General features: G+C 32.5%; 5 protein-coding genes across 5 annotated transcripts; 3 read left to right on the forward strand and 2 right to left on the reverse strand.

The window, feature by feature from the left end:
• Positions 1 to 339: 339 nt before the first annotated feature.
• Alg2 (alpha-1,3/1,6-mannosyltransferase Alg2) lies at positions 340 to 2201 on the reverse strand. The gene has a single exon (XM_089707978.1). It carries the CDS (start codon positions 2058 to 2060, stop codon positions 795 to 797), a length of 1266 nt encoding a protein of 421 aa, XP_089564104.1. The 5' UTR covers positions 2061 to 2201; the 3' UTR covers positions 340 to 794.
• Positions 2202 to 3537: 1336 nt separating this feature from the next.
• LOC149479514 (peptidyl-prolyl cis-trans isomerase FKBP2) lies at positions 3538 to 4485 on the reverse strand. Its single transcript, XM_089707815.1, has 2 exons — positions 4179 to 4485; positions 3538 to 3850 (listed from the first exon to the last, which is right to left on the reverse strand). The coding sequence occupies exons 1-2, from the start codon at positions 4359 to 4361 to the stop codon at positions 3593 to 3595; spliced, it is 441 nt and encodes a 146-aa protein (XP_089563941.1). The 5' UTR covers positions 4362 to 4485; the 3' UTR covers positions 3538 to 3592.
• A 267-nt stretch (positions 4486 to 4752) lies between these two features.
• On the forward strand, positions 4753 to 11442 carry LOC149479515 (uncharacterized). The gene is made up of 2 exons (XM_089708311.1): positions 4753 to 4895; positions 10121 to 11442. Exons 1-2 carry the CDS (start codon positions 4778 to 4780, stop codon positions 11440 to 11442), a joined length of 1440 nt encoding a protein of 479 aa, XP_089564437.1. The 5' UTR covers positions 4753 to 4777.
• Positions 11443 to 12215: 773 nt separating this feature from the next.
• On the forward strand, positions 12216 to 17068 carry LOC149479516 (nuclear RNA export factor 1-like). The gene is made up of 10 exons (XM_089708006.1): positions 12216 to 12511; positions 12583 to 12913; positions 13119 to 13236; positions 13317 to 13389; positions 14011 to 14151; positions 14503 to 14698; positions 15049 to 15239; positions 15582 to 15779; positions 16220 to 16335; positions 16818 to 17068. Exons 1-10 carry the CDS (start codon positions 12383 to 12385, stop codon positions 16963 to 16965), a joined length of 1641 nt encoding a protein of 546 aa, XP_089564132.1. The 5' UTR covers positions 12216 to 12382; the 3' UTR covers positions 16966 to 17068.
• A 656-nt stretch (positions 17069 to 17724) lies between these two features.
• Positions 17725 to 18765, forward strand: Taf12 (TATA-box binding protein associated factor 12). Its single transcript, XM_089707810.1, has 3 exons — positions 17725 to 18106; positions 18244 to 18436; positions 18593 to 18765. Exons 1-3 carry the CDS (start codon positions 17900 to 17902, stop codon positions 18718 to 18720), a joined length of 528 nt encoding a protein of 175 aa, XP_089563936.1. The 5' UTR covers positions 17725 to 17899; the 3' UTR covers positions 18721 to 18765.
• The last annotated feature ends 296 nt before the right edge of the window (positions 18766 to 19061 follow it).

The raw sequence follows: 19061 nt of genomic DNA on the forward strand, positions 1-19061 counted from the left end.
TGCTCACAATAATAAAATCTCAATACATGAATCGAAAGTATGTCACGAGAACAAGGCTGAACTACCTACAATAATAAAAGAAAATGTGCATTGGATTTCAATCAAGCAAATCTATGCTAATATTATAAAGCTGAAGACTGTTTGAACGCGCTAATCTCAGGAACTATTGGTCCGATTTGAAAAATTCTTTCGGTGTTAGATATCCATTTATTTAGTCCATTTATCGAGGCGGCTATAGGCTATATATTTGTATATATCATCACGCTAAGACCAACAGGAGTGGAGCCAGGGGGTGAAACCGCGGGGAACACCTAGTCTCTGATAAAATGAAACAACATATAACCATTTCTATTTTGTTTATTTACATCAACAGAAGCTTAGCAGTAATAATTGGTTAGGCCTACATTAATAGCCAACAACAACACTCATATATTATAATTAACTATATTCATCTGTCATATAACAAAATAATCTGTTTCAAGGTAAATGAAGCCATATATCATTGAAACATTCTCTATTTATTTCAATTTACATGTAATATATCACAAAATAGTATGAAAACTTTACAATCAGTGAATGCAAGAGGTCAAACATATGGACTGTGCTTAGTAATGATTAAAGTTGAGTAATAATTTACACTCCAAGCATAAATAACTACAATTACAACTATAAGAGTTTAAATGCAATCAAAATTTATTATGAAGGAAGCTATTTCAGAAGTATACAAAAATATATTGACTCAGATCAATAAACACTCAAACAATATCAAATATTGTTGGAGTGTCATCTTTATGTTATTTGCGCTTTCTCTGGTCATATTCAATCGCCCTTGCTTCAGAAATTAGTTGCCTCTCTCGGGATAAAATTCCATCTAATTGTTCCGTAAATGCATCAAATGAGAACTTTGTTTCAAACCTCTTTCGTCCAGCTTCACCTAATTTTACACCTAATTGTGGGTTAAGAATCAATTTGTTCATAGCGCTAGCAAATGCCTTGCTTGTGGGTGGACAAAGGAAGCCGGTGACGTCATTTACTACTGTCTCTGTAGGCCCTCCACTGTTCACTGCAATCACTGGTTTACTGTAATACATTGCTTCTAATGGAACAATACCAAAATGCTCATTCGAAGGAGTATAAACCAATGCATTGCAATGGTACAATAGTGATACTTTTTCAATATCTTTAGGGGATTTCATGAATGTGACTTTATCCTCTATATCTAACTCTGCAGCCAAATCTGTCAGCTCAATATAATGTTCCATATTCTCCAAGTTAATAGGATCAAAACCACCAGCCATTATTAAATGAACTCTATACCAATCATCTTCACTCAACATATGCCGTAAATGCTCTAGTGCTCTTAATGCAAGTTGCAAGTTCTTTTTTCTTTCATACCTATTTATAGAAAGAAATATGAATTTATCAGTACCAACGGGCACTACTTCTTTTAGGTTTTTTGGTGTGGTATTCTTAAAGAATTCTGTATTAATTGAAGGATAACAAATATCTGGTACATCCTTGATATTTTGGAATGCATCTTTGTATACTCTAGCTGTATATTTGCTATTCACAAGAACCTTATCTGCTTGAGCTGTAGTCAGTTCTTCTAACCAATTTAATGGAGCCCTGTATAACTTCTTAAGGAATCCACCTTCGGACGATAAGAGCTTATCAGGGTGATGACAATAGAAGACAACTCTGAACGGTCCTCTGGCGAATTTCAAAAAAGGAATGCATAATGAAATAAGATCGCAGAATATAAGAGTCGGTTCCTGAACAGGTATAACATACCAGGCTAAGTAAACTGCCGCATATACCATACGCACATAAGCGCAAGCCGCTTTAAACCGTCCGAGTATTGAACGTGGTATCCAATCTCCGACTACTGTTACTGGAAATGTGCCATTTTTAGTTTCGGCAAAGCAATGAGATGGATCATGATGGTTTGTATAAAAAGAGACTTCGTGGCCCTTACTCTTGAAGGCTAAAGCTGCATCCAAAACAAGGCGTTCTGCCCCCCCTATTCCAAGATCAGGATGTAAGAATATTATTTTAACCATGCTTAATACTAAACACTCAAATTTTGTTGAGTAAATTTACTACTTGAAATAAATTAATATTTTTTCACAACACCGCAAACATATTTTATGTTTAGATCACACTCACAGTTTAGATAGCTGTCAAGTGTCATAAGTCATCTGTATTTTGTAAATGTCAAATTTTTACACCTGGTGTCACAGATTACCACAGATTAAGAATATATTATACTACGAACAGAGTACTCTTCTGTATTGTAGTAAAGTCCTCCACACACAAGACGAATTATTAAATTTCATTACGGTCGCAATTTTATTATTTTCATGAATGACGTCTTTATTCGACAAATATGATATATATATGACGGAGGAAGGGCCCAAAGGCTATTTTTAAAAAGAGTGACGTCAGCAATTCTGACGTCATCATCATCAGAGCAGACGCTCATACTCGAAGTAGAACGCCCGTGGGTATTTTAATGCCTTTTTAAACTACGTGGAAATTATAGAGAGAGCTCCGAACGCTCCAACGGCCGGCGTGTGAATCAGTGTGAATGTGCTCTGTGCCGTCGGGCGCTCGTATTTAAAGCGAACCATGACTCACAAGAATTAGTTTGAATGTTGCCACTCGAATTTTTACAATGAATTTTCATCAGTTTTAACAAACATTAATTATTTCGTTAATTTTATTATTTCATTAGTGGTTGATTAATGAATCAACCACTTATTTAAAAAGATCAAAGTAAACTTTAGCTAGTTATAATTATTTAGTAGTTTGAGGGTAGTCGTTTATCGTCGTTGCGCCGACATATATCTTTGAAATACTTTGAATGCTCCTCCCACTCCCCCATGCAACTATTTCACTGTACGAACTATTGAATCGTAACAATGGACTATTGTTAATTATTTAAAATAATAATTTAAAAAATATATTCATGAGTTTTCAATCTATAGTGGTTTAAAGTTAACTCAAAAATGGACCATTTTCGTAAATTTTCTAAAAAATCTTAGAGAAAGTGTAAGAAATGTTATAGTATGCTATATATTCGTGATCTACTCAATAAGCTCTTTCATTTGATACCCCACATGGCATGTTTTGGAAATTTTTATTTTTTTCTTTGTATGCAATATTTAATTACCGGGGTGGGGGGAGGGGGACCACAAAACTGGTTGGCAACATCTGTCTATAGGATGTCTGGGATCTATACAATATATATCAGAAGTCAGATTTAGGTCCGCTATTTTTGCAAACGAACATCTCCTTGGAGCCTGCTCTACTTTGTTTAAACCCAATAAATTCCAAAACCTTCCTCGAGAATCTCTCTATCTATAAAAAACCGTATCAAAAGCTGTTGCGTAGTTTAAAAGATTTTAGCATGCCTATGGATATAGAGACAGAAAAAGCGACTTTGTTTTATACTTTGTAATGAAGTACTTATTGATCTGGGATAAACGGAATATAGTTATATTACAATTAAAAGAGAAGGAAAATAAAAGAAGGTAATTTACTACATAATATATTATTCATACATAATGTGTATAAAAAAAATATTTATTAATTAAAGTTCATCCTTCCTTTCAATCTTAACAAGATCTACATGGAATGTTAGAGTTGCTGATTTAGGTATTTTTGGTGGAGCTCCAGCTTCGCCATAAGCCAATTCTGGAGGAATCACAAGTTTCCGTTGTTCACCCTCACACATTCCAATCAACCCTTGATCCCATCCTTTAATAACTTGTCCCGCACCTAGAGAAAATGTCAATGGATTGCCTCTTGGAATTGAACTATCAAACTCTGTTCCATCTTCTAATGTACCCTGAAATTAAAAATAGTAATTTAACACTTTTATTTGTAGCGCAATCTGTTTGTTTCTGGTTACTATAATACCTCTTTTATATAATATGTAAAGAAAAGATTAACCAACTTTTCTTGAAAAATCTATACAATTGGTGTCTATTCGAGTTTGGATGAAATTTGGTAAAAAATATAGCTAGAGAACTAAGGAAATAGAATAAGTTTTGTCTCAAAAACGTTATGTAAACGAGAACTATGCGAATTTTGACTTGTATTTGACGAGAGATAGTAAATTAACAAAAAGGAGTGCTCTGTCATTGTAAATATAAAATAATACATCGAAAATTTACCGTATAATGCATATGCAGAAGATCTCCTTTCCTACTCTTCATAGGGCACTCTGCAGGACGCTTTTTCACTCCAATTTGGAGTTTTTTTGGAGGTGTGCTGCCTATGACTACATAATTAACAACACTCATAAAAACTAAAACGAATATTAAAATTTTACAGATAGGGATTATTGTAGATTTCATAATATATTTTTATATCAAATGTAATGTAAACAAATGCAAAACAAGTTGCAAATTGCAAAATCGACGATTATTTTATTTACGAACGCCCGCAAATGACAATTGACAAATGCCCATTGCCAAATGACAATGACAATTATAGATGTATAGACATTGACAAACGAAGTCATAATATGTATAGTTGCCGCGTTGGTTCAAGTTCGCTCGGCAAAAGTGGAGAGGGTATGCGCAGTGTTCAATTTTAAGGTCTCGTTGAAGACGTGCGGAGTGAGGGGGGTAGGTGTGCGCCGACGGCGACTCGTTATTGGTAGGTTAGTCGTTCGTCTATTCCCGCGCTTTGTTCACGCGTCTCGTGCCTCTCGAGTACTGTTGCGCACAGCTTGTATTATCGCGACTAATACGTAGAAGAAAAAATAAAAATGGTTAAAAATAAAATTTTAAAACGGCAAGCTAGAAAGATGGTGTACGACGTGAATTGTTACGTTAAAAAAGAAACGAATGAAATCGTAAGTAACTTAAAGCAGGTTATAAATACAAGTGCAGCAGCCACAATATTATTGCAAAAAAAATTGGCCACACCTATACAACGTTTACACCTGTTTGCAAATAGAACAATGAATACCATAGATAAATCTACATTAACCCCTCAGCTGTCGCGGCGCGCCGCGTCAAAAAGGTGCTGTCTGTCGGAGAAATTCGAGCGGTCGGCGCTGATTTGCCGATTTTTTTCGATATTAAAATTTGTGATGTAAACTTTAACCTGTGACACTCTTGTAAATTTTGATGCTAACTAGATAACCAAACTTTATATTAGTTACCTTACTTACTCCCTGGCATGTTTATTTTACTTATTAGAAGCATTTTTTCCCACACATTTTGAAAAAATATGACATTGTAAAGAAAAATACTCATAAAAAAATAATATCAAGGTATTTTAGATTTTTATTTTTGTATTTTCATACTAGAATAGACAATCTTTTGAGTGAATATAACAAAAACATAGGTTTATTTTATAAAAAATCGAGAAAGTTGAGTATGAATATCATCGTTTACGCATGAAAATAAGTGGACGCGATCTCCACATATGTTCATACAAATACAGACATTACAGTCTGCTCCAAAATTAGAACATTTCAAAAATTTTTGCTACTTTTTTTTATTTTTATTTTAATCAAAACTAGATAAAAACTAACAGTAACTTTTACTTTTTTAAAATATTTAGGTTTTTATTAATGTTTAAAAATCGTCTTATTCCTAAATGACTTCATTCTTATGGTGGACTTTGTTCTAACGTCTGTATGTATATTGTATAACGTCTCCACATCAATTTTAATTTATTTTTTCTTAAAATTAGCGATTAAGAAAATATTTTTTGTGGTAACAATAGCATTATGAAGAAATGCTTTTTTTCTTTCATGCTCTTAATTATTATAATATAGTACCTATAAAATGAAATGTTGTCCAACTACAAATCGAAAGGCACTGTATCCATACAGAAAAATGTCTAAGCTGTACAAAAGTGAAATCTACATTTAATTATACCATAACTTAATTATAAACCGTTACATTTAACTTATAAATCAAAAATTTCGGAAATTCGAGTTTTAAATATTTTTTATAAAATACAGCTTATGTTAAGGATAAAAATCAATAAACTTAAAGATTCAAAATAAATAAACAATTATTATACATCTAAATGTTTTATTTACTTAAATAAATTTTACTTAACTGACAGAAAAAAAAATTCTTATGAAGCTTTGTGTCTGTACTATTTATATACTCATGTGGTTGTAATGATGGTGTTGACGCCAACATTGGCCAATAAATAGGAATATTTGCAACTTATCATAAATAACGTTAACTTCTGTTCATTTTTTCTTATACATCGGATCGGACACAACGACCGCCTCGAGACGACGATTTATTACCACGAGGTTCCACTTGAATGTGATCAGGAAAGTGATGAACGCTATCCAATCTAGTTGTACTTCAATACATGCAGTATTTCCAAGCATATTGTAATTAAGATATAAACTAATCGGTAAAATTGTATTAAAATCGGTTCAGTAGTTTAGGGAGTCCATAGTACACAAACAGCATGAAACTTAAAAAATATTTTGATTGGAATAAAGTAAGACGTGTTATGTGTAGAATTTCATGAAGAATCCTGGTATCAGGAATTAAAAGCTGTAAATTCCCAAACACTAATCGTGTTAGTATTATTATCTGTTCATTTGACAAAATATACAGAGTTATATTTCTTGATTTCAAATACTGTTACGTCCTATTGTTAAAGTAAGCCTTGGAGTGTCTTGTCTTCCATTGCCATAAGAATCGTTGTTTGGATCCATTTGAATTCTCTTTTATTGATACTCAAATGCTTACGAATCAGAAAAGGTTATTCTATCAAATACAAATTTTTATTTTCGAAAGAAAATTAAAATATCAAGATGGAAGTTTATTTTAGGGTTACCTAACAAATAAGTTATTATTGATTATGTAGTTTAAAAAGCAATGTGATATCTTCAAATAGAAAAATTGCATTCTTCTTCTGGGTAATAGAAGCAGTTTTGACACCAAAAGGCAAAAATACAATAATTGTTATCGCTAGTCATTTACAAAATGAGAGGGTAGATTTATATTTGCAGGCGTACTGCAAATGATGCATTTAATTCGTTTTATTAAATAAGTAATGTTCCAAGGCTATTTAAAGTCATGAATGCAAATAAAAATAATCTTCAGACAGCGATCTACATCAGCTTTAACATTCGGCCTACGAATGTACTACATATAGTACATAAGAATAAAAAACCGGCCAAGTGAGAGTCGGACTCGCACACCGTGAGCTCCGATCAAACCAATTTTTAAAGTGAAACTTTTATTACATCGTCTCAAATTTTTTGGTCTGTGTAGCGCATGTCGCGTGACGGTCGGCTGCCGAGTAGGTATAAGGCAGTGTTCGGAACCGTTCGAACAGTTTCACTTTTACCGTGGTTTCATAAAACCACACAACATTTTTATTATGTTGTAACTCCGAAATTTTATGTTTTTCGAAATTATTCTTCAATCTGCGCTATAAGACCTTATTTTACCCCAATTTCAAAACTCTACGTACACGGAAAGTACCCTGTAGGTGTCGATTCCCTTGCGAATGTCGAAATTTGCAGCATAACCCATTGAGCCCCGAACGGCCCGATCGGTCCACGATACAATAGATTTTCTATTGTGTCTGTGATTCCGGGGCCTGAGTTAATAAACGGCTTTATCTTTTGATTGCGTTGGTTTATAAGTTTGATTTTTTCACAGCTTCAATCGACTCAAGTAATCAATATACAGTTTTATGTCACATCACGCGTTCCTGTGAAAATGGGTCTTGACAGACAGATGGGCAGATGGGATGGACAGACGTGATCCTATTAGGGTTCTGGACCCTTAAAAACCAAACCCTTTGGGATGCAGCCATTAATGCTGCAATTTTTAGCAAATTTTGACTTTTGCAATGGAATCAAAACCGACAGGGTACTTCCCAAGTACATAAAATCTTTAAATTTGGTAAAAAGCAATGTTTTATAAAACAGATATAAGAATAATCGCAAATAACATGATTTTTTAATTACACTTTATATAAAAAAAAAATAATAATTTCAACTTACAACTAATGAACGGCTACATGTATTAACTTGATATTCACATTAAAAACTCAGATTTATAATACACTAGCGTTCCGCCCCGGCTTCGCCCGTGGTACATATTTACGTTTTCTCTACATAAGAACCATCCTCGTACTTCAAGGAATATAATAAAAAAAGAATTATCGAAATCGGTTCAGCCGTTCTCGAGTTATGCGCTTACCAACACATTTTGCGATTCATTTTTATATACATACTAGAGGTCCGCCCCGGCTTCGCCCGTGGTACATATTTCGCAATAAAAGGTAGCCTATGTCCTTTCTCGGGTATCAAAATATCTCCATACCAAATTTCATGCAAATTGGTATGGAGATATAAGATTTAAGACGCAATCAGAAGAAATAATATTCATATACGGCATATTCTGAAAACCGCAACTACTAGCAAGGGAATCAAAACCTACGGGTCAAAAGTTAAGTGGACTTGGTTAAAAGCAAGGTTTTACAGCACAGATAAAGAAAAATTCACTAAAAACACTAGAAGTTAAAACATAATAAAAAGTAGGTTTGTTCGGAGTCCTTGAAGCGCGAATCGTATTGAGGTTCAAAACTATAAAAAAACATTCTTCCAGTTTTAAAGAAATAACCCCAAAATATGTGTAAAAACATCTTTGGACTATCTGGGTTTCAAAAATGACAACTCCCGTGTTGTCGTTCATTTTGAAATTGTGAGACGACAGAAAAACAAAATAAAAACAGAATCAAACATAATATATGCCAACGCAATCAAAAGATACAACCGTTTATGCTGCAAATTTTCGTAATTTTCGACATTTGCAAGGTTATAAAAACTTACAATAGCAAAGTCTTATAGCACAGATAAAGAATTCTAAAATATGAATTAAAAGATACCTACAGCATAATTAAAAAAATAAGTTTGTACGAAGCCCTCGGTGCGCGAGTCCGACTCGCACTTGGCCGGTTTTTTATTTTTTCAGAAACATATGGTTCCCCAATAAAAAATAATATGTTGCATTTGTATTAAGGTAAGAATATGTTGTACCTACAATTAATGTGTTAAATTTCTTTTCCAGTTTGTCCTACACAAATTTCATAGTAACATAGTCACTTTGTCCTATATATAGGTCATAGTGAAAACCATTGTTCCCGATGTAGGTTTTTTTTACTATTTTTCCAGCATATAATATACACTTTTAACCATAATATACTAAAATTAAAGGAATTCCATAGAGGTTACGGACTATAATTTGTATAGTTGATTATATCGTATTAAACCTGAGGACAATAAATACCACAAAAATGATACCCATCAATATAAACAAAACATATGTATGAAGACGAACTATTAAATTTTTCAATTTCATACAATATGCGAACATCCTGTACGCGAATTTTACGGGGAAATTATTGTCGGTTCTGAATTGAAAACGAAATATCTTTAAAATGGAACACAGTATCAAATTTTGAATTATATTATAAAAATCTTCATAAAATTTCTTGTAAAATGATGTAAAAAACAAATAAAATATTAAAAATAAAATACGATTAACCAGGGGTCAAAAACTAAGCAACGTACAGTGAAATGGTAGATACATATTTGGAGCCATTATTTGTGGTATAATTATTGGTAATTTTCATTATTTCGGCACATAAACATTAGGATATATAGTGAATAATAATAAAAAGAACAATAAATACTTACCGTTTATCAACTTTCCGCAAAATTTTACATTTTTTAAAACTTTAAAATTTAAAAGTTACTCGACTAAAGTATGACATAATTACTGTTATATTTCGAATATTTATCGGTCAAATTATTAAGTGATGGACTTTAAATATTCAGTAATTCATAAGCTATCAACTAAATAGTCGTTTATGCAGATTTGAACTATATTTGCGTTACAATGAGCTAATTTCCAACCGGCGATGATTTGGCACAGATCTGTGCCACGACAGACAACGGGTACAAAATTTTTGGCTCAGATCTGTGTTCCGACAGACGAGGGTTTAATTGAAATTTGTAACATTTTAGAACAAATTCGGGAAGAAACTGCGGAAGCTGGTACAACTAACGAAAATATTTTACAACAAGTTATGAGTAATTTGAAACAAGAACAAAAAAGAACAGCACTAGCAACAAATACATCTGTGATAACAGTCAGGAGAATTACCACACAGGCCGCAAATTCAGAGTTTTTGACGGTATTTAGAACTCCTGGAAAGAAAAGACCGCGCGCAAAACCGATAACGGGCATTGATAATTTTGATCAGGGAGTCATAAAAAGATGTATTCATAACTTTCACTTAACTAATAAAGAAATTCCTACAGTAGAAAAACTAAGACAAAAGTTACAGGAAGATATCAATTTTCAAGGCTCTCAAACTAGTCTACGTCAGATTATTAAAGAATTGGGGTTTAAATGGAAAAAGACCGAAAATAATAGGAAGGTTTTGATAGAAACCACAAACATCCGACTCAAACGAATCGAGTACCTAAAAAAACTAAAAAAATATCGTGAAGAAGGACGAACAATAATTTACACGGATGAATCGTATGTGGATTCGTCACATTCTAATCCCAAAGCTTGGACAGATGGTTCAACCAAGGGCCTTAAAACGCCTATTTCTAAGGGACAACGTGTGGTCATCGTACATGCTGGATCCGAGGCGGGCTTTGTACCAAATGCGTTGCTCACATTTAAAGCTGGACGAAAATCAGGAGACTATCACGACAACATGAATTACGAGAATTACGAAAAATGGTTAAAAACACAACTAATTCCTAATATTCCACCCAATTCTGTTGTCGTGGTTGATAACGCTGCCTATCATAATAAGCAGTATGACCTTGCACCCACTTCAAACTCCAGAAAAGCGGATATGCAAGCTTGGCTGTCCGAAAAAGGTATAGAATACGATGACCACATGTTAAAACCACAATTGTATCAGATAATAAAAACACACAAAGAACAATTTAAAACGTTTTCTATTGACAAGATTTTGGCTGAACACAATCACAACATTCTGCGACTGCCTCCATATCACCCCGATATCAACCCCATCGAGATGGCATGGTCTATGATTAAGAAGTATGTGGGTAGCAAAAACGTAAAATGGAATCTTAATAATGTTATTGAGCTTGTCAAAGAAAAAGTTAACTTAATGGGAGCAAGAGAGTGGGAGATCTTGTGTAATAAAACCAAATCTGTAGAAGAAGAATACGCAAAAAGTGACCACGTTATAGATCTTATGACAGAACAGTTTATTATTCGTGTTACTGATGACAGCTCCGACAGTGAAGAGAGTGATGACGAGGACTCCGAAATGTCTGACGACAATGAAGTGCCCTTACGTTCGTGTTTCCATCCTCAACCTTCTACTTCAACATCCCAAGATGAATTAATGGAAGGAATATCATCACTGCCGGATGAATAATTTTTGTGTGATTTTACGTAATAAATATAATAACTGTTTACTTTTGTTTTTTAATTTTTCTTAATTTACCTACTTGCAAGATAAATTACAAGTAAAAACTAGTGTTATCAACTTATCATAAACTAGCTTTTACCCGCGGCTTCGCCCGCTTTTATTAGCCTATATCCGTCTCCAGGGTCCCAACTTTCTGTATCAAAATTCATCAAAATCGGTTTTGCCATTTAGGCGTGAAGATATAACAGACAAACAAACTCACTTTCACTTTTATAATATCTGTATGTTTAAGTTACTAAAGTTCCAAAATACGAAATAAAAAATGTTTAATAACACGCTAAGAATTTCCGTGCACGATTGTACACATGCGCAGACTGCCCCCACTACTTTCCTCGACCGATCTAGAACCAACGCGGCAACTATATAGTATATACCCCATGGTATACCCCATGTGTACACCCACCCTTGATAATACCTATTATATTATCATTAGTCTGTGGTCTTATATTAAATTTTATCCAACTTGAAGGGATTATTTCTTTTATTACTATTCAAATAACTATTATTAACTATGTAAACACGTGAAATAAAATATATCCTAAATTATTTATTCCTAAAGATAATTTTTTAACATTTTCTTGATAAAATAAACTAATTCTATTAAATATAGTTCCAATTTTATTATGTTTTAAGTGTTTTATCGATTACGATTTCAACACATATATTTTATTCTAGCAATTTTACAAGTGACAGCAGAAACTGACAAAATTGATTGGTTGTAGTTAAAGTTATCTGTGCATTGATCTAAATTCGTACTAATAATCTGTGATATAAATGTGTCAAAAATCACTCAAAAATCTTGTTTACATTACATATTTTAGATTTTAGATCGATATCAAAACAAGAATGAAAACTTATGTAAACGAATAAAATAAATGAAACGAAAATGACAACGATAAACTACAAAAAGCTCCTTCTGAACAGAGTAACCGTAACACCAGCTATAATTGAATACTTGGAAAATTGTTTGACTAAAGACGATGAAACTTCTAAACACAGTTTTCATAAAATAATGGTAAATTGAAAATGTAAGATAAAATACATTCCACATTATCCTTCAATAAATATATAATAAATCTTTTTCAGTTGCATAATTGGACCGACAACGAAATTAATCTATTTGAAGTGTTATCAACGTTTTTCGCAGCTTCATTTATCCCTGTAAATTTCATTACACAAAATGGAATAACAACATTTTACACAAGCAGCCTCAGTTTTGTGAGCAAAATAGTAAAACTAGACTTCTTATTTCCCTATATGAGAAGCATGTGCAGCCTAGATATACTTCTTAATGATAAAACATCAACGGAATTATTTGAGTCAGAAGTTTCGGTTGAAGATATTGTCACAGAAATAGTTAAATTAAGATTTCTGAGCAACGGTGAACTAAATTTATCAAATTTCTGTAATGATCCAGGTAATAACTGGCTGTTTACTTTTTAGAATACAGTTGTTTTGAAGTATGTACTCAAATTTTAATATTTATACATATTATCTATATGTCTTGCTTCCTTCAATACTCAGAACTTGACGAAGCATAGTGGTTATTCTGGTTCTGTTCAAAAGTTGTCCATCATAAAGATCCTATTTTTTTTATAATGAATATTTTGTATACTTTTCAGAGTTCAATAACAAGAAAATACATTTCTATAAATTAACTCTATTATCACAATTTAAGATTTTAATGTTAAGGATGGGAAGGGACACTAAATACCTAAACTTAAGTAATAATAATTTGAGGTAATGTTTTTATTGATTCAATTCTATATCTAGGTATATATTTTCTAATCATTTAATAATACACTTATTATGTATTTCAGTCAGATTCCACTTGATATACTAAACTTTTTCATCAAAGGAGATTTATTGGGAATAGATCTAAGTTATAATAATGTAAGTTATTCATCTTTGTACATCTATAAATGTTTGTATAGAAATAATAATCCTACTATCCTTCCTACTAATATTATAAATGCGAAAGTTTGTGAGGATGGATGTGTATGTGTATGTTTGTAACTCTTTCACGCTTACTGAACCGATTACAATGAAATTTAGCACACATGTACAGAGTAACTTGGATTGACACATAGGATAGGTTTTATCCCGAAAATCCCACGAGAATTGGAACTATGCCGGTTATTCTTTGAAAACGCGAGCGAAGCCACGGGCGGAATGCTAGTATAATATAATAATAAATGAAAATTACATAATTATTTTTAAATATTCCTTGTGCCTATAAAATTGATATTAATATGATTATTAATATTAATAGTGTTGTGTAATATTGTTATAGTGTTGTGTAGTAGTGTGTAATATTAATGTGTATTAATAGTACATATAATATAATGAGTGCCACTTACCTTATTTGCAATTAGGAAGGGTTGCAGGCCTACGATACAAGCTGTCTTAGTGTAGGACTGCAGTTCATATTTGTTATGATAATGGTTATGTATTTAATTTTGTATTTAAGATGAATAAACAAATAAACGATTTATTAATTTATTTAAATTCTAGATACCATCACTGGTAGAGCTACAAAGAGTAAGCAGTAAGATTGAGAAGCTGTCTATTGAAGGAAATCCTCTCTGTAAAAATGTAGATCCATTAGTGTACATTAAACAAATCACTGTAAAATTTCCCAGACTTATGGTATTGGTAAGTAAAATGAATCTGAACTAAACGGTTTTTGTTAATATCCTCATTTATGTATGAATAATTTTGCGTGCTGTATTTATATGCATTTATAAAATAAAATATTTATCTATACTAATATTATGTATTATAAAGAGGAAAGGTTTGTATGTATGTATGTTTAGTTTTCACGCATAAACTACTGGACTGATTTTGATGAAATTTGGCACAGATAATCTTTAGACCCTGAGAAAGAACATAGGCTACCTTTTATTGCGAAATATGTACCACGGGCGAAGCCGGGGCGGACCGCTAGTATCTCATGAATTAATGGCATATCATAAATTAATTACAACTATTACATAACATTTTCAGGATGGTATAAAAATAAATAACCACGGAATAATGATGCCATTTTACAAGACATTTGTGATAACACCAGATAAAAAGACAAAGATGATTGTTGAAAAGTTTGTTACACTTTATTTCTCGCATTATGATTCCACGCGACGAAAAATCGAAATGTTTTACGAACCAAATGCACAGATGTCTATATCTACACACTTTACAGGTATGAACAAACATAAGAACATTTCGTTTTACAAATAACAGTTGTTAACAATTAAATAAATGCCCATATTTAATATCTCATACACAATCTAGCTCATGCATTTAATACATAAACTAAAAATTTTACTTAAATTATTATAAAATACTAGCTGTGCCAGCAAACATTGATCTGCCTTTCTCTTTGTACAATTCTCAGGCCCAATTTTCCACACAAATGTCAAAAATTTCATGAGAATCGGTCAAGCCATTTCGAAGGAGTTTAACTTCAAACACAGCAACACGAGAATTTTATACACTAGATTAATTCAATTGATACATAATATGTATTGAATAAATGTAATAATTATTTAGATACAGAGGAGTTAAAAATGCCCAAACTGGCTATGCACTCGAGAAATATATTAGATCCAGTAAAGAAACAGTTAATATTGACTCATAAAAGGTGGTACAAGAAGAAATGTGCTATTGTTGGTGTACACAGCCTGTTACCAGAAACTATCCATGATCCAACTACATTTACGATTGACGTTCTTCGACATGATGTAAGTCTATATTCTTTTATCAATTGTTCTTAATGTTTTTATTTGACGTGACAACGTCTTATAATTCGATAGAGCCGGCTGCACGCACGAAAAAATATGACTCATGCGGCGTTACCTCGCTCTGAGGCGTTCCATGTAAGGCTTGAAGTGCAAGCGAGAGCGCGGAAGAGCGACAAAGAAGCACAATCGGACGTTGTGACGTTCAACTGTCGTCAGTAAACCGACTTTACAGACAACCAATATTTTTTTTTAAGACTTTAAAGTCTAATAATAAGTTTTTTAAATAACTGTAGCAGAGTAATTATATTGTACTTAATTCAAAATTAATTTGTTATTTCGCAGAAACAATTCCTATATATAATAATAGATGGAGTATACAAGGAAGTTGGTGCCAATGCTGGGACAGAAAGATTATTCAACTTCAGAAGAACATTTTTATTCAACCACTATGCTGAACGTGATAAATCGATGTATAATATTTCTAGGGAAATGTTTTCTATTTCGTTTGCATCTGAAGAATTAAAAGAAAATAGTTTTAAGGTATGTATATAATTATTCCATTTATAACTTGAAATGAATCATTTATCACCGCTAGTTTATATAAAACTAGCTGTTCCCCGCGGTTTCACCCGCATTTCTTCGCTCCTGTTGGCCTAAGCATGATGATAACCTGCCTCGATAAATGAGCTATCTAACACTGAAATAATTTTTCAAATCGGACCAGTAAGTTCCTGAGATTAGCGCATTCGAACAAACAAATAAACTCTTCATATTTATAATATTAGTATAGATTTATTTATTTTTGTTTTTTGAAGTAAGACTTCTTCAGGCGCGTTGAGAGTAAAATTTCAAGGTCGCGTTTCGCGGTCATATGGTGACGGTTTTGGTATCTTTGAATCTTGCCAAGGAAGTTTCACTTCTGTCACCTGTGCTTGGTACACATACTATTTTTTTTGTTTTTAATTTACATTTAATTCCAGAATCCTGTGAGACACGAGAATCAGCTAACTCTTATAAACCCAGATCCTGACGAGCGCGATATTATTTGTAGGGCTTTCACTCATTATACTCAGCTCCGAAGATCAGAAGTCGAGACGTGAGTGTTCCGAATTATTAAAAAAATATAAATTTATACAAGCCCAATGCCTCTGTTTGAATCTGCTATTTGAATGAATGACTAGCCCGTTTAATGACTAAAGGACAACTCTTCAAGTATTTTTAAATAAATAAATATTATAGGACATTATGACACAAATCGACCTAGTCCCACAGTAAGCTCAATTAAGGCTTGTGTTGTGGGTACTAGGCGACGATAAATATAATATTTAATAAATACATATATAGACAATAACACCCAGACCCAAGAACAAATAATTGAGTTCATCACACAAATATTTGCCCTGACCGGGGATCGAACCCGGGACCGTCGGCTCAGTAGGCAATTACTTTACCACTGCGCCAACCGCGTAGTCAACATTTTAATGCAACTGATGACGGCGATAAATATACTCTGATTGTCATTTACAACTTATTTATTTTTATGTTTTTATTTTTATCAGGCTGATGTTTGCTTTACAGGCGACTTCGAGCTCATGATTGGGATATAAGGATGGCGTTAAAAACTTTCAGCGCTGATATGAAAATGGATAAAATACCGGAAGACAAGTTTATAAGCCAAGACGACTTGTCGGATATCTCATCATCTTTAGAAGATGAAATAGATTAGTTTTAGCTTAAAATAATAACAATTATAATAGTACCGCCACAATTCGAGGTACTGGTTATAAATCCATAATAATAATAATATCACAATAAATATTTTGAAACACTTCCAATGTGTTGTTTAATTTTTTATCCTAAAATCTATGAAAATAATGTAACTCATACCAGATACCAAGCTCAATAGCAAGTGAAATTATTTTTAACAGCGAAAAATCATTTCTTTTATCAATTATTATCGAAATTCATAAAGATAAAACTAATTGTATATCAATTGATTTTTAAAACTTGTAAATTGCTTAAAAGTCTCTGTATATGCACTTCAAGGATTAATCACAGAGCAAGTAACACCTCTAAAAAACATTTCCACTCCCACATTTTAATCATAACTATGTATGCAATTTAATCAAGTATTTCTATAGCTCATGAGTTACTTTTGTGTGCGTAAGATACTGTAAAGTTTCATCCAAATCCGCATCCATTTATTTATTTATTTTTTTTCATAAAAGAGTTAAAAATTAAAATCATACATGCATGATGCATCTCTCCATCCTTACAAACTGCGAAGTTTTTATTATATTTAATAATTTTTTTTTCTTAATAAACAGCTAGTAGTCACGCTAGATTTATTACACGCCATTCACGACAATACTATTACCACAGACTAATAATAATATACTACGTATACAATGCTATTACATATTCTGTGTTAATGTGATACCTTTGAAAACTATGGTCACCTTAATTTTTTGTCGTTTGACATCAAATAAACGTCAAGCATTCTGTATTTTTGATAGATACCTACCTACTGACGCTTTATATTTTTGCAACTTTGTAATAAAAAGTGATTATTCATGAAGGTTAACAATAATTTGAATGAAGAAACCACCAACACCCACACTACCTTGCAAAATTCCGGAACTGGTCGGTGATATATTATAATGTCGAGCGGTTCGATCCAAGGAGCCAATATGCCGACAATAGGAACAATAAACCAAGGGACCATACAATATGTGAACAACCCATTGCAAAGTCCACAATTACAATCTTCTTCTATCCAAGGATCGCCGTCTCAACACAGCCCTATGGGACAGGCTCAAGTTAACTCTAAAAGTAATCAAAATTCTTCTGGAGATCAGACAACACAGGTAAATGGTTAATGTATACATTTCTCGATCGTGTGTATGTGTTTACAGGCATATAAATTACATATCATATAAATTATTGGTGTATATTTTGTTGCTTTGGTCAAAATGTGTAAATAATGTGCTTATTTCTATTTCAGCTATTAAGTAGACCAAGATTGCAAGAACTAGTAAGAGAAGTGGATCCCACGGTGCAATTAGATGAGGAAGTAGAAGAGATGCTGCTGCAATTAGCTGACGATTTCATTGACACTACATTAAATGCAGCATGCTCCCTCGCTAAGCATAGACACGCTCCCACTGTGGAACTTAGAGATGTTCAATTACACTTAGGTAATGTATCTGGATTTTTATCAATTTATTACTTTTTTGAAAACTTTATTTAATAGATATATTTACTTTTGTTTCTTTTCAATATGTAATCATTAGACATGTCCTTTTTATGTTTCCCTCGCACTTAATTACTAAATGTTATATTTTTTCTTACAGAAAGACAATGGAATATGTGGATTCCTGGTTTTGGTAATGATGAGTTGCGCCCATACAAAAGAGCTGCTGTTACAGAAGCCCATAAACAAAGAATGGCCCTCATTAGAAAGACAATTAAAAAATATTAAAGTCCATCTTGCTATTTTCCTTATTAAAAAAATATGAATATGTAATCTGTATTATTTGATTACTGACCCTGCCCCTGTAATGTGTAAATGTTATGTCATAAAAAAATACCATAATTCTATAAACAACAACTTAATATTTTATTTAAAAGTGAAACAATAAGAATTTGTCTATAGTCAGTATATACTAATGAGTAATAACAAACCTGAAGAGTTTGTATGCACTAATATCAGAAACTACTTAGCTGATTTCATAAATTCTTTTACTGTTGAATATGCACATGATTCCTGAGTGCTTCATGTCAATTTTGTACATTTTTTTACTCTGACAAAGGTGGGAGGTT

The sequence above is a fragment of the Colias philodice genome, chromosome 20 (assembly GCF_061535455.1).
Source record: "Colias philodice isolate Cphi_HAF_F1 chromosome 20, ilColPhil1 Martin Lab GWU primary, whole genome shotgun sequence".
NCBI classification, from domain to species: domain Eukaryota; kingdom Metazoa; phylum Arthropoda; class Insecta; order Lepidoptera; family Pieridae; genus Colias; species Colias philodice.

What these genes read in the sequence shown, in the direction of transcription:
- Alg2 (XM_089707978.1), bottom strand. Translation starts at nt 2,060, where the DNA reads ATGGTTAAAATAATATTCTTACATCCTGATCTTGGAATAGGGGGGGCA.
- LOC149479514 (XM_089707815.1), bottom strand. Translation starts at nt 4,361, where the DNA reads ATGAAATCTACAATAATCCCTATCTGTAAAATTTTAATATTCGTTTTA. An exon ending in TTCTGCATATGCATTATACG is followed by an intron (nt 3,851 to 4,178) that starts GTAAATTTTCGA and finishes TTTTAATTTCAG; the next exon opens with GGTACATTAGAAGATGGAAC.
- LOC149479515 (XM_089708311.1), top strand. Translation starts at nt 4,778, where the DNA reads ATGGTTAAAAATAAAATTTTAAAACGGCAAGCTAGAAAGATGGTGTAC. An exon ending in AAAGCAGGTTATAAATACAA is followed by an intron (nt 4,896 to 10,120) that starts GTGCAGCAGCCA and finishes ATTTGAAACAAG; the next exon opens with AACAAAAAAGAACAGCACTA.
- LOC149479516 (XM_089708006.1), top strand. Translation starts at nt 12,383, where the DNA reads ATGACAACGATAAACTACAAAAAGCTCCTTCTGAACAGAGTAACCGTA. An exon ending in TATATCTACACACTTTACAG is followed by an intron (nt 14,699 to 15,048) that starts GTATGAACAAAC and finishes ATAATTATTTAG; the next exon opens with ATACAGAGGAGTTAAAAATG. An exon ending in TTGACGTTCTTCGACATGAT is followed by an intron (nt 15,240 to 15,581) that starts GTAAGTCTATAT and finishes GTTATTTCGCAG; the next exon opens with AAACAATTCCTATATATAAT.
- Taf12 (XM_089707810.1), top strand. Translation starts at nt 17,900, where the DNA reads ATGTCGAGCGGTTCGATCCAAGGAGCCAATATGCCGACAATAGGAACA. An exon ending in CTGGAGATCAGACAACACAG is followed by an intron (nt 18,107 to 18,243) that starts GTAAATGGTTAA and finishes TTTCTATTTCAG; the next exon opens with CTATTAAGTAGACCAAGATT. An exon ending in AGATGTTCAATTACACTTAG is followed by an intron (nt 18,437 to 18,592) that starts GTAATGTATCTG and finishes TTTTTCTTACAG; the next exon opens with AAAGACAATGGAATATGTGG.